The 12,025-nt window shown below is 45.7% G+C and overlaps 1 protein-coding gene across 2 annotated transcripts in view; it reads left to right on the top strand.

The window, feature by feature from the left end:
- The window catches only part of LOC144611453 (epsin-2-like), a 65,343-nt gene that overhangs the window by 20,316 nt on the left and 33,002 nt on the right, over positions 1 to 12,025 (top strand). For both annotated transcript variants that reach the window (XM_078430560.1, XM_078430559.1), the window contains exons 4-7: positions 342 to 454; positions 1,639 to 1,704; positions 8,337 to 8,438; positions 10,951 to 11,104. In XM_078430560.1, coding sequence (XP_078286686.1) covers positions 342 to 454; positions 1,639 to 1,704; positions 8,337 to 8,438; positions 10,951 to 11,104 — 435 coding nt within the window. The remainder of the gene's footprint in view (positions 1 to 341; positions 455 to 1,638; positions 1,705 to 8,336; positions 8,439 to 10,950; positions 11,105 to 12,025) is intronic.

Below are 12,025 nucleotides of genomic sequence, written 5' to 3'. Positions count from 1 at the left end.
CTTAAATGTAGCACTAATCAGTAAACGAGGAAGTAAAGCACATGGTAATTGGAAACGCTACTTTTTTGTCTCACTGATTTTTACCAAGAAACACAGGTTAAAATTCACCTTTATATTCAGTCTAAAATGAGCATTGAAATGCAGCTGTTGAAGGGCATAATGGGTTGTCCACATCTGGGTGGTGGTGGTTGTGGTGGTGGTGAATGTAAAGGATTAAGTGATGTGGACAGGATGCATAAACACAGCTTGGATTCCCTTATATAGAGACCAGGTGAGGTGAGTGTTTAAAATGGTAAAGGTATTGCACGCACGTCGTCTGAAGCTTGCTGCTCTGCCCACAGCTACTTCGCCGAAGATCTCCTCCGAGCTGGAGCAGACGCGGCCTCAGACAAGCGGTGAAGAGGAGCTGCAGCTACAGTTGGCGTTAGCCATGAGCCGGGAAGAGGCTGAGCAGGTACCCAGGCAGAGCTATTGCCAGACCGCATCCATGCTTACTCCTTGCACCACCCAAATTGATTGATATTATGGTGAGGTAGCAAGTGAGCTAAAGTGACAAGGCCCTCCTGGAGGTCTGCCTAAACTTGATGATTTGCAATGTTTTTATGGTATTTGACCTGATCCTGACATGATCAGGGCCTGTGTATGTAGGCTCTATAATGAAGCTATACATTGAGAAATAAAAACACTGCTTCCTTTGCTATCTTTTCAGATAGTTGCACGCAGTCAGTGCAATTAATCTCATAGTACTGAATTTACTGAATTTATGCATACAGCCTATCTGATCTTGGCTCAAAGGCATTTGTTTGGATATGGAATCTGAAGTGAACTTAATCATGTAAGATTCTTTCAGAGATAGACACAAAGTGCTGGAGTAATTCAACGGGTCAGGCAGCATCTCTGGAGAAAAAGGATGGGTGACGTTTTAGAAAAAGGGTTCCATCTGAAGAAGGGTCCCAATCCAAAACATCACCCATCCTTTTTCTCCAGAGATGCTGCTTGACCCTCTGAGTTACTCCAGCACTTTGTGTCTATCTTTGGTGTAAACCAGCACCTGCAGTTCTTTGTTTCTGCAAGGTTTTTTCAAGTTCCTGTTAGAGATCCAGGCACTAGACCTACCTCAAAGACTTCTATGACATGTGTCTTTCTAACTGTGCCAGCCCAATTAAATATTCCTGATATTCTTTGTTCACGTTGGGACAATTGAGCAGTCACTGCCAAAAATAACAATCGTAAAAATACATAATTCATCAGATGGAATCTGAAAGAACAAAAGTAACTAATTCCCTTTCCAGATGTTCCTTAATTCAGACACAGGTGTAAACTGGAAAAGCATGGTAAATGAAGAAGTTATTCATTGTAAAGTCGTTTATTATAGTGCAATAAATGTAGTTATGCATGAGGTGGGATATTTTCAGACAGTCAAAACAGTTTAAGAGATTAAAGCAAATTCTGTTTGGAAGAGATGATTTTTGGCTAACTTTACCTGCAAGGCCTTTTAGAATGTCAGTTTCTCCACCTCACTCGAGAAACTGAGCTACTTACTCAATTGCTCAAGTTACAGCAAAGAAGCCCGCACTGTTGGATCACACTACATAATGTTCAGTGACCTCCTAACTATTTTCTTTCTTGCCCGTCTAGATTTTCAAATGTGCCACAACAACTGGCAGTCAATCAAGAAACACAGTGACGACCTTGGCTGCACAGGTAGGATAATTTAGGATCATCGGGCGACACGGTGGCACAGCGGTAGAATTGCTGTCTTACTGCGTGGGTTTTCTCTGGGAGCTCCGATTTCCTCCCACACTCCAAAGACGTATAGGTTTCAAGTCAAGTCCAGTCTACTTTATTTGTCACATACACATACAAGACATGCAGTGAAATGAAAGTGGCAATGCCTGCGGGTTGTGCTAAAACTACAAAACAGAATAGAAAAAAAAAATTTTAAAATTTAAAACACAAAAAAAAATATATATATATAGTAAATTAGTCCCTGGTGATATAAGAGTTAACAGTCCTGATGGCCTGTGGGAAGAAACTCCGTCTCATTCTCTCCGTTTTCACAGCGTGACAGTGGAGGCGTTTGCCTGACCGTAGCAGCTGGAACAGTCCGTTGCTGGAGTGGTAGGGGTCCCCCATAATTTTGCTGGCTCTGGATCTGCACCTCCTGATCTGCACCGCAGATAGGTCCTGCAGGAGGGCGAGTGTAGTTCCCATAGTGCGTTCAGCTGAATGCACTACTCTCCGCAGAGCCTTCCTGTCCTGGGCAGAGCTGTTCCCAAACCAGATTGAGATGTTGCCAGACAAGATGCTTTCTACAGCCCCAGAGTAGAAGCACTGAAGGATCCTCAGAGAGACTCTGAATTTCCTCAGCTGTCTGAGGTGGTAAAGGTTTGTAGGCTGATTGGCTTGCTAAAATTGTAAATTGTCCCGAGTGTGTGTAGGATAGTGTTAGTGTATGGGGTGAACACTGGTTGGCACCTGTTTTGTATGTGCGTGTTAATCTTGGGTACATTTTGATGCAATCTTAAATTAACCAGCATATTCTGATCAGCAGAATTTCTGCCCCAAATGGTCATTCACCACAGCCCTAAGTTCACTTGAATTTAACTGTACTCATTTACGAAGGGTGAACTTAAATATACTGCACCATCGGAACAAAATAATAAAATTTTGGTATAAAACTGCATCATTAGTTCATAAGTGATAGGAGCAGAATTAGGCCATTCGGCCCATCAAGTCTACGCCGCCATTTAATCATGGCTGATCTTTTTCCGTTCTAACCACTTCATACCCATACTAATCAAAAATCTATCTCTGTCTTAAAAATACCCATTCACACCCTCCACTGCCTTCTGTGGCAATGAATTCCACAGATTTACCCCCCTCTGACTAAAGAAATTCCTTCTCATCTCCTTCCTAAAGGAATGCCCTTGAATTCTGAGGCAACGACCTCTGGTCCTAGACTCTCTTACTCGTGGAAACATCCTCTCCCCATCCACTCTATCCAGACCTTTCACTATTCGATAAGTTTCGGAAATTAGTAAAGGTGGATAGTGTCAGCTCCTTCGGGGGCTGTGCGGGTCGGTCGCCTCGGTAGGGGTCGAGCTGTCTGTCCGTGGGCATGGGGGAAGAGAGAGGAAGTTTTGTTGCCTTCCATCACAGTGAGGGGGTGTTTGGAGTCACTGTGATGGATGTTTGTGTTGGGGTCGTGCGTCTTGTGTTCTTTTCTTTTTGTGTTCTGTGACTGCTGGAAATGTAATTTCGTTCGGTATCTCGGTATCGAATGACAATAAAGCTCTGTATTCCTGTATTCTGTATTCCTTGTCATTAGTTTGGTGAGATTTTACTCTGAAAAGCATGTGGTCTGCTCATGTGTTGTGTATAGGTTACTTGTTCATCTCTGCCCTGCAGCTCCCACATGGTCTCCCACTGGCATTACACAATACGAATAGTAAATTTACACATGCGATGTGGGGCTTCTGTTCCTGACTTGTGTAACATCGGACGTGTCAAGGTCCGTAGGACGTAACCCAACATTAGTTGGGGACCGTCAGAGATTTTAGCGGAGCTGCGGGATGTAGAAGAGACCCTAGCGAGAGCCTCATCTATAATGGAGGAGGGGAAGCCCCGTTTTCTGAAGAACTTATATAGAGGGCGTGCTGCAAAGATTTACTGGGCAGGTTACTGGATGGTGATCTGTCATATGAATATGAGTGTTTGAATGGTACACATGTACCGAGGTACAGTGAGTTTAAGAAAATAACTGCAGATGCTGGTACAAATCGAAGGTATTTATTTCACAAAATGCTGGAGTAACTCAGCAGGTCAGGCAGCATCTCAGGAGAGAAGGAATGGGTGACGTTTCAGTACAAGTATCACTATACATAAGCACTTCTTATGTATATGTAGTCTGGACTTCTTTAGAATTTAGTGAAAACTGAACTGAAACTAAACTGAAAAATAATCTCATTGAAAGGTGCACCATTGCTAAATGGTTTAATAAGATTGTAGTTCAAGACTACATGCCATTGAGAAAGACACAAAGTGTTGGAGTAACTCAGCGGGTCAGGCAGCGTCTCTGGAGGAAAAGGACAGGTGACGTTTCGGGTCAGAACCCTTGTCCGGAGATGCTGCCTGACCTGCTGAGTTACTCCAGCACCTAGTGTTTATCTGCAGTTCTTTGCTTCTACAGTGGTTAAAACAGGATTCATAAGTCATAGGAGCAGAATTAGGCCAGTCAAGTTTATTCCACAATTCAATTATGGCTGATCTATATTTCCCTCTCAACCCCATTCTCCTGCCTTCTCCCATAACTCCCGACACCCTTACTAATCCAGTTTGATAGGTTTCTGAATGTTAAATGAATCAATGGATATTGGGAGCAGCAGGGTGAAATGGTGTTGATTGATGGCGATGCAGTCTCACAGAACGTATGACCTCCTCCTGTTTTTATTTCTTGCATTCTGTTTGCAGAAACTCTACTAACATTGTGGGGTATGGTGGCACAGTGAACCAGTAAGCAACATTAACCACTGATCTGTAGATACGTGAATTTGTACTCCACCTCACAGCTGAAGAATTTAAATCACAACTAAATGAAAAGGTTAATGTGAATAATGTGAATAACGGAGAGCATTAAAGCTCATCTGGTTCACTCTCCAGCCCTTCAGAGAAGAAAGTCTGTCATTGATATGTGACGGTCCGGGTCAGGACCCTTCTTCACACTGAAGGGATCCGACCTGAAACGTCATCTATCCATATTCTCAGGAGATGCTGCCTGGCCCGCTGAGTTACCAGCACTTTGTGTCTATCTTTGGTATAAACCAATACAATACAATACAATATATCTTTATTGTCATTGTACAGGGGTACAGCGAGATTGGGAATGCGCCTCCCATACGATGCAATAATTTAATTAGCTAGTCAGTATTAATTTAAACAACAACAACCCAACGAAACAAATTGTAACAGTTTTAAGACAGAATAAAGTGCAAGTAGATCTGTGTCGGATCACTGTGCGTTGTGACCATCTGGCTCAGCAGGACCGGTTCATAGCAGCTATGGCCCTGGGGATGAAGCTGTTCCTGAGTCTGGAGGTGCGGGCGTAGAAGGCCTTGTATCGTCTGCCCAATGGAAGGAGTTCAAACAGACTGTTGCAGGGGTGTGAAGAGTCTTTGTGGATGCTGGTGGCTTTTCTGAGGCATCATGTGTTGTAGATGCCCTCCAAGGCTGGTAGCTGTGTTCCGATGGTCCTCTGAGCTCTATGGACTACCCGCTGAAGAGCTTTCCTTTCTGCCTCCCTGCAGCTGAGATACCACACAGGGATGCCATGTGTTAGGATGCTCTCTATGGTGCAGCGGTAGAATGTCGTCAGCAGCTGTTGGGGCAGACCAGACTTCTTCAGTCGAGGTCGAAGACGGGTCAGTTGGAGTCGGAGGATGCGCCGACGGGAACAATGGAGGATCTGGTGTGGGGGGGACCACCGTGAGGGGGGGGAGAACAAAAGAGGACCCGGTGTAGGAATGCCGTGAGGGGGGTGGGGGAGAACGATGGAGGAGTTGGCGTTAGCTGCCGTGAAGGGAAGGGAGGAGCGAGGGCGAACAAGGGTGGACTTGGAGTGGGATACTTTGTACCTTTGTCAGCGTTCTTTATGTGGTGGCTATTTGCATACCTTGGATATGCAAGCAAAGAATTTCACTGTGGCTTGTCACGTGTGACAATAAAGTATTCAATTCAATTCAGTTATTTGTTTCCACAGCGGTAAACTGTGGCAGTCTCGGTTACTCACTGACAATTTGCATGCGGTGGATTGACATGTATTTTTAGTGAAGGGTTCACATTTTTAGCAGCAAATTATGTGACTTTACACAATCAGTGGGATTGTTGGTTACAGCTCTCCCATGACTTGGGAACCAAACTAGAATCTGGTACCCTTTTTGAGTTCTGTAGTGCAGCTTGTTTGCAAGGTTAGCAACCAGGAAGGAAAAGTACATTTCAGTCTACGCTGATCACATGCTGATTGAGTCTACTTGATCAAATGAAATGGTTGCAAAATGAAGTAATTTTTCATCTCCACCCTCTTTCCTCACCACCCCTCCCCTCCCCCACTAACTGATTTGGTGAGCATTCCCAGCAAAATCTATTTTAAAACGTGTGGTCTGTGGGTTTAGAACTTGTTCGTTCTTCTGACATTTAACCATTTTATCACTGCAGTAATTTCTCCACCGTTAGGCGTCACCCAACCCGAGTTCAAGGGGTCATAAGTTCTTGTCCATCCGGCCCATCAAGTTTCCTTGGCCATTCAGTCATGGCTGACCTATCATGCCATCTCAATCCTATTCTACCTTCTTCCCATAACCTTTGACACCATTAATAATCAAGACATCTTAGTCACGACTAAGTGGGTTGGTTAAGGTGTACAGAATGTCCAGGATTATTGGGTCTTGCCATGCAATACTGAGCCTGGCTCAGTATTTCATGTAGGTCAGGACGATCTGCTTAGTATCAGTTTCGAGGAAACACGCCCATCTGCCCACCGAGTCCACGCCAACCACTGATTACCTGTTCACACTAGTCCCATATTATCCCACTTTCTCATCCACTCCCTACACACGAGGAACAATTTACAGAGGAACAATTAACCTGCAAACCCACATGTCTTTGGGATGTGGGAGGAAACCCACATGGTCGCAGGGAGAACGTGCAAACTCCGCACGGACAGCACCAATGATCAGAATCGAATCTGGGTCACTGGCACTATGAGGCAGCAGCTTTACCAGCTGTGCCAATGTGCCGCCCAAATTGTTCGCTGCATATGTTTTTTTTCTCATTTACAATATCAAAGTACGTGGAAGCAATGGAAGTCATTTGCTTCCTGGTTTTTGCAACTGTTTTTGGGTGGGTGTGGAAAACATTGAAAGTTTATTTGTGGTTGGGCTCAGTTTAGATTGGGTTTTAAATTTGTACCCAAGCAGACCCATAGTTAGCATCTCAAACGGTGAAACATGGCCTGGGATGTGTCTGTATACCATGACTGAATATGGGTTTAATAGTAGATAGTCCCTTTGCCTTGACGGCCTTTCACTTTTTTGTAAACCAGTTGTGATCCTCCAGCAAACTTGATACCCCAGTAGCCTGGGAGGCTGTGCTTGACGTCTACAAAAGGTAAACACAAAGTGCTGGAGTTACTCAGCAGGTCAGGCAGCATCTCTGGAGAAAAAGAATGGTTGGCGTTTCGCGTTGTAACAAATAATCTCTACAACCATGTTTGACATCTACAAAGCTGGTTTTCGGATGGATTTCATCAAGCTGAATGTTGATGAACCTTTCCTCTTGGTCCCACTCGAACGTTCCTGAAACACTATGCTGAGATTCATTGCCTCCCAAATGATATTATTTATCACTTTATTATGAGATCATTTCCTTTCATACAATTGTAGAATTATCACTTCAGTTACAGTCTGAAGAAGGGTCCCGACCTGAAACGTCACCTATCCATGTTCTCCAGGGATGCTACCTGACCTGCTGAGTTACTCCTGCACTTTGTCTTTTTTCATAAGTCATATGAACAGAATTAGGCCATTCGGCCCATCGCGTCTCCTCCGCCATCAATCATGGCTGATCTATTTTTCCCTCTCAATTCCATTCTCCTGCCTTCTCCCCATAACCTTTGACACCCTTTCTAATCAAGAATCTGTCAATCTCTGCTTTAAAAATACCCAAGGACTTGGACTCCCAAGTTTTTCTATGTAAACCAGCATCTGCAGTTCCATGTAACTTCAGTTGTATTTGACTGATGACCAAAGACTGCACTGTATTTTCCAAACTCAATCTTGTACATCTCTGGAAGTGTAAGAAAATAACTGCAGATGCTGGTACAAATCAACGGTATTTATTCACAAAATGCTGGAGTAACTCAGCACGTCAGGCAGCATCTCAGGAGAAAAGGAATGGGTGACGTTTCGGGTCGAAACCTTTCTTCAGACTCTGGAAGTGTTCTCTTTTTAACATTCATCGTGTCAGCAGACTGAAGCACATTGTGGGCAGACCTCATTTACCAGCTGTGGGCCATGGCAGTTTGGCCTTGCTTCACGGAAGTTCACAGCTAGCCCGTCATGGTCAGACATCACTGAACCTGTCCCCTGTCAATGCTCACGCTAGCCAACGTTACCCTGGGTGGTTTGTGGATCTTTCTGCAGTGCGGAGCTGCCTTGAGTGAGGGCTAGTCTGTCGCGCAGCGGGGCAGAGACCGGGCTTCACTGCTGGCTGTGAGATGGTAGCTCAGCGAGAGCTCCGATTGATTAACTACATTCCCACTTTGTGGCTGTGTTGCACAGGAGGAGCGCCGTCGCCGTGGAGGTGACCTCCGTCTGCAGCTGGCCTTGGAAGAGAGCCGGCAGAAGCTGCAGATGCCCGGCGGGGCCCCGCACAAAAACGAGGTGTGCCCTCTGACCCCTCTCAACCCTGACTCGACCCTGATTCCCCTCGACCCTGCCCCCTCCCTCAACTCTGACCCCCCTCAAATCTGACCCCCCCTCGACCCTGCCCCCCCTCGACCCTGCCCCCCCTCGACCCTGCCCCCCCTCGACCCTGCCCCCCCTCGACCCTGCCCCCCCTCGACCCTGCCCCCCCTCGACCCTGCCCCCCCTCGACCCTGCCCCCCCTCGACCCTGCCCCCCCCTCGACCCTGCCCCCCCTCGACCCTGCCCCCCCTCGACCCTGCCCCCCCTCGACCCTGCCCCCCCTCGACCCTGCCCCCCCTCGACCCTGCCCCCCCTCGACCCTGACCCCCCTCGACCCTGACCCCCCCACAACTCTGAGTGTCCTCAGCACTGATCACCCTCAACTCTCGCCACCCTCAACTCTGACCGTCCTCTGCTCTATCCTGTCAAACTGTGCTTCCCAAATCTTGTCACCATTCCGTGCTAATGGGTGTAAGATAGCTCATTAATCACATTGTCACCCTACCCTACCACGAATGATGTAGTGCTAACTTTAACTCCATCAGAATGAGTAAATGGAGCATCTTTCACACTCCTCTGCGTGTTCATAAGTTCATAATCAGACTAATAGATCCTTCAATCAGACTGAAGGGTCTCATTCAAAAAACCAGCAGGAATACAATGGACCGAAAGTTCATGTCCATAAGTCATAGGAGCAGAATTAGGCCATTCGGCTCATCGAGTCTACTCCATGTAGACTCAATCATGGCTTATCATGGCTGATCAATCATGGCTGATCTATCTTTCCCTCTCAATCCCATTCTCCTGCCTTCTCCCCATTACCCTTAGCACCCTTACCGATCAGGAATCTGTCAATCTCTGCCTTAAATATCCCCAATGACGGCCTCCACAGCCGTCTGTGGCAATAGCTTCCACAGATTCACCACCCTCTGACTAAAAAAAATTCCTCCTCGTCTCCTTTCTAAAGGTACACAGATGTCAGTCAACATTAATTTTAAGATGCACATATTGCATTTATTTGAGATATCACATTCTTTAGTAGCAGAGCCTGTATCAATTTGGGAAGCAGATTTGATTGACATTTGGACAGGTTTAGGATAAAGATATGGGCCAAACGCAGGCAGGTGGGATGAGTGTAGGTGGGGCATCTTGGTCTGCATGGGCAAGTTGGGCTGAAGGGCCTGTTTCCGTGCTTTATATCTCTATGATGGGATTGAGGATTTTTTCGGCAGGTGACCTGTGGAACTACAGTGTAGTTACTGACGTTACCGTAGTAATAGACACAACTGTGATCTGACTCCCTTACATAGGCAACTTGCATTTTGCACAGGAAAAGAGGATTTGTAATAGTTTTTTAAATATATATTAATAATTGATAGATTGGTTATTGAAAATACCGGTAATGTGGAGGGAAACCTGCATGGAGTTGAGATACAACTCGGATGTGATCTACTGAAGCAGTGGATTAGAAACAGTTGGATGCCTTATTCCAGTCTCTGTGTGAATTTGTTTTATCATAGAAACGGAGGCAAGGCAACTATAAGGTGGCACGATGGCGCAACGGTAGAGTTGCTACCTTACAGCGCCAAAAGACCTGGGTTCGATCCTGACTACGGGTGCTGCCTGTACGGAGTTTGTACGTTCTCCCTGTGAGATTTCTCCAGGTGCTCCGGTTTCCTCCCCCACTCCAAAGATGTGCAGGTTTGTAGGTTAATTGGCTTCGGTAAAATTGTTAATTGTTCCTAGTGTGTAGGATAGTGCTAGTATACGGGGTGATCGCTGGTCGGCGCGGACTCAGTGGGCCAAAGGGCCTGTTTCCACGCTGTATCTCTAAAGTTTAGAGTCTAAAGATAGATCCTGGTTTCTCAAGAGCAGTTCTATTATAAAGTGTACAAGAGCAAATTGAAATGTCAGACCAGCCTGTTTATCGTCAGCAGTGGGAGTAATTTACGTGAAATGAGCTCGTCACAATGTTTGCATCTTTACGCGCCCTGTAGTGATCTTGATGCTGATCCAAATCTATCATAACTTCCCCGTGAAGCTAGTCATGCAAAAGATTGACAAGAGAAGCACTCACACCATATTCTGTCTTTGGGAGACCGTGATCATTGCATTTCCCCAACAGTTTGCAGTTTAGTTTATTGTCACAGTGAAAAGCTTTTGTTGCGTGTTATCCAGTCAGCGGAAAGACAAGACATGTTTACAATCAAGCCATTTACAGTGTATAGATACATGATAAGGGAATAACATTTAGCGCAAGGTTAGTCTGAGGGTTACTAGTGAGGTAGATAGAAGAAGTGTCTGTCCCTCCCATAAGGCATTTCCAATTCAAAACGTTCGGACGGTAATTGTTCAGTGTTTTGTTAGATGGTCGAACCTGAGCTGCCTCCTCCCATCCAGACAAGGAAAGCTAAGGAGAAAAGCTTACTTAAAAAAAACATCAGAAACGCAAAATGTTCATTTAATGTTCAAATAATTATTCTTGCAGACAGCTTTGCTGGATCTGACAGACTCCACTCCCTCTCCCCTGACACAGAAACCGGATCCCTGGGGAACGCCCTTCCCGTCAGCATCCACTGCCAAACCTAACCCATGGGCTGCTGTGTCTCGACCAGTGTCGGCCGATCCTTGGAAGCAAATGGGTAAGATTTACTGGAGACGTGCTTGACGGAGGTTCAAATGGTCTTTTGCGTGAGTACTCGAGGTTTTCACCTGCTCAGTCAATGTACGATGCCTTTGGGAGTTGCTCCCTGGCTTCACTCTCCTGTGTCCTGAGATGTTGTGGTCAGTGTACAGTCTTGTACGTGTTGTATTTGTCTGATCATTAAGCTGGCACCTACTCAGAATCCATGAACTCCACAAACTCTGAGAATCGTTATTAAGCACTTGAAACTCCATTGTAGGCAGCTGTGGCTCTGTTTAATGTGTCATCCACCATGCCAATCTTCCTTGGGTATGTACGGTAGTGGACGTTCCTCCAGAGGTGCTGCCTGTCCTGCTGAGCTACTCCAGCTTTTTGTGTCTATCTTCCCCGATCACCTGCTCTGGTGACCATGTTTACATGAAGTGGTGTCTCATACCCTTCGAGATGTCCATATCTTTGCCTATTCTGCTGGTGCGGTGGGTGGAAGTCAGACAGTGGTTTTAATAGCCGAGACTTCCTCTGATTGAAGAGATTGTCTGGTTCTCCGTTTTCATGTTCTTTGTGCGTCATTGTGTTCAATACTTTCCACCCGTGCAGCAGTCACAGCATCGCATTTATCTGTATGTGAATAGCAAGGTGATCCATGAAACCCATAGTCATCTTGATTGTCCACAGGGACTATTTCACACTGGATTTGTCACTTCCAACAGGTTTTTTTGCAGAAATGGAGTGCCCTCTGGGAATGGCGTCTAACGATTGAAAAGGAATTACCGAACGTTTTGGTGGCAATCAGCTTTAGAGGAGCAGAAATCCATTCTTTTTGGGAAGCCTATTAAACTTACGAGAACTTTACGAAAATCAGTGGAGGCCAAGTCTCTGAATGCCTTCAAGAGAGAGCTAGATAGAGCTCTTAAGGATA

The sequence above is a fragment of the Rhinoraja longicauda genome, chromosome 40, assembly GCF_053455715.1.
Source record: "Rhinoraja longicauda isolate Sanriku21f chromosome 40, sRhiLon1.1, whole genome shotgun sequence".
NCBI classification, from domain to species: domain Eukaryota; kingdom Metazoa; phylum Chordata; class Chondrichthyes; order Rajiformes; family Arhynchobatidae; genus Rhinoraja; species Rhinoraja longicauda.
The sequence above is the reverse complement of the archived record's forward strand: the minus strand, read 5'-3'. Positions and strand labels throughout refer to the sequence as shown.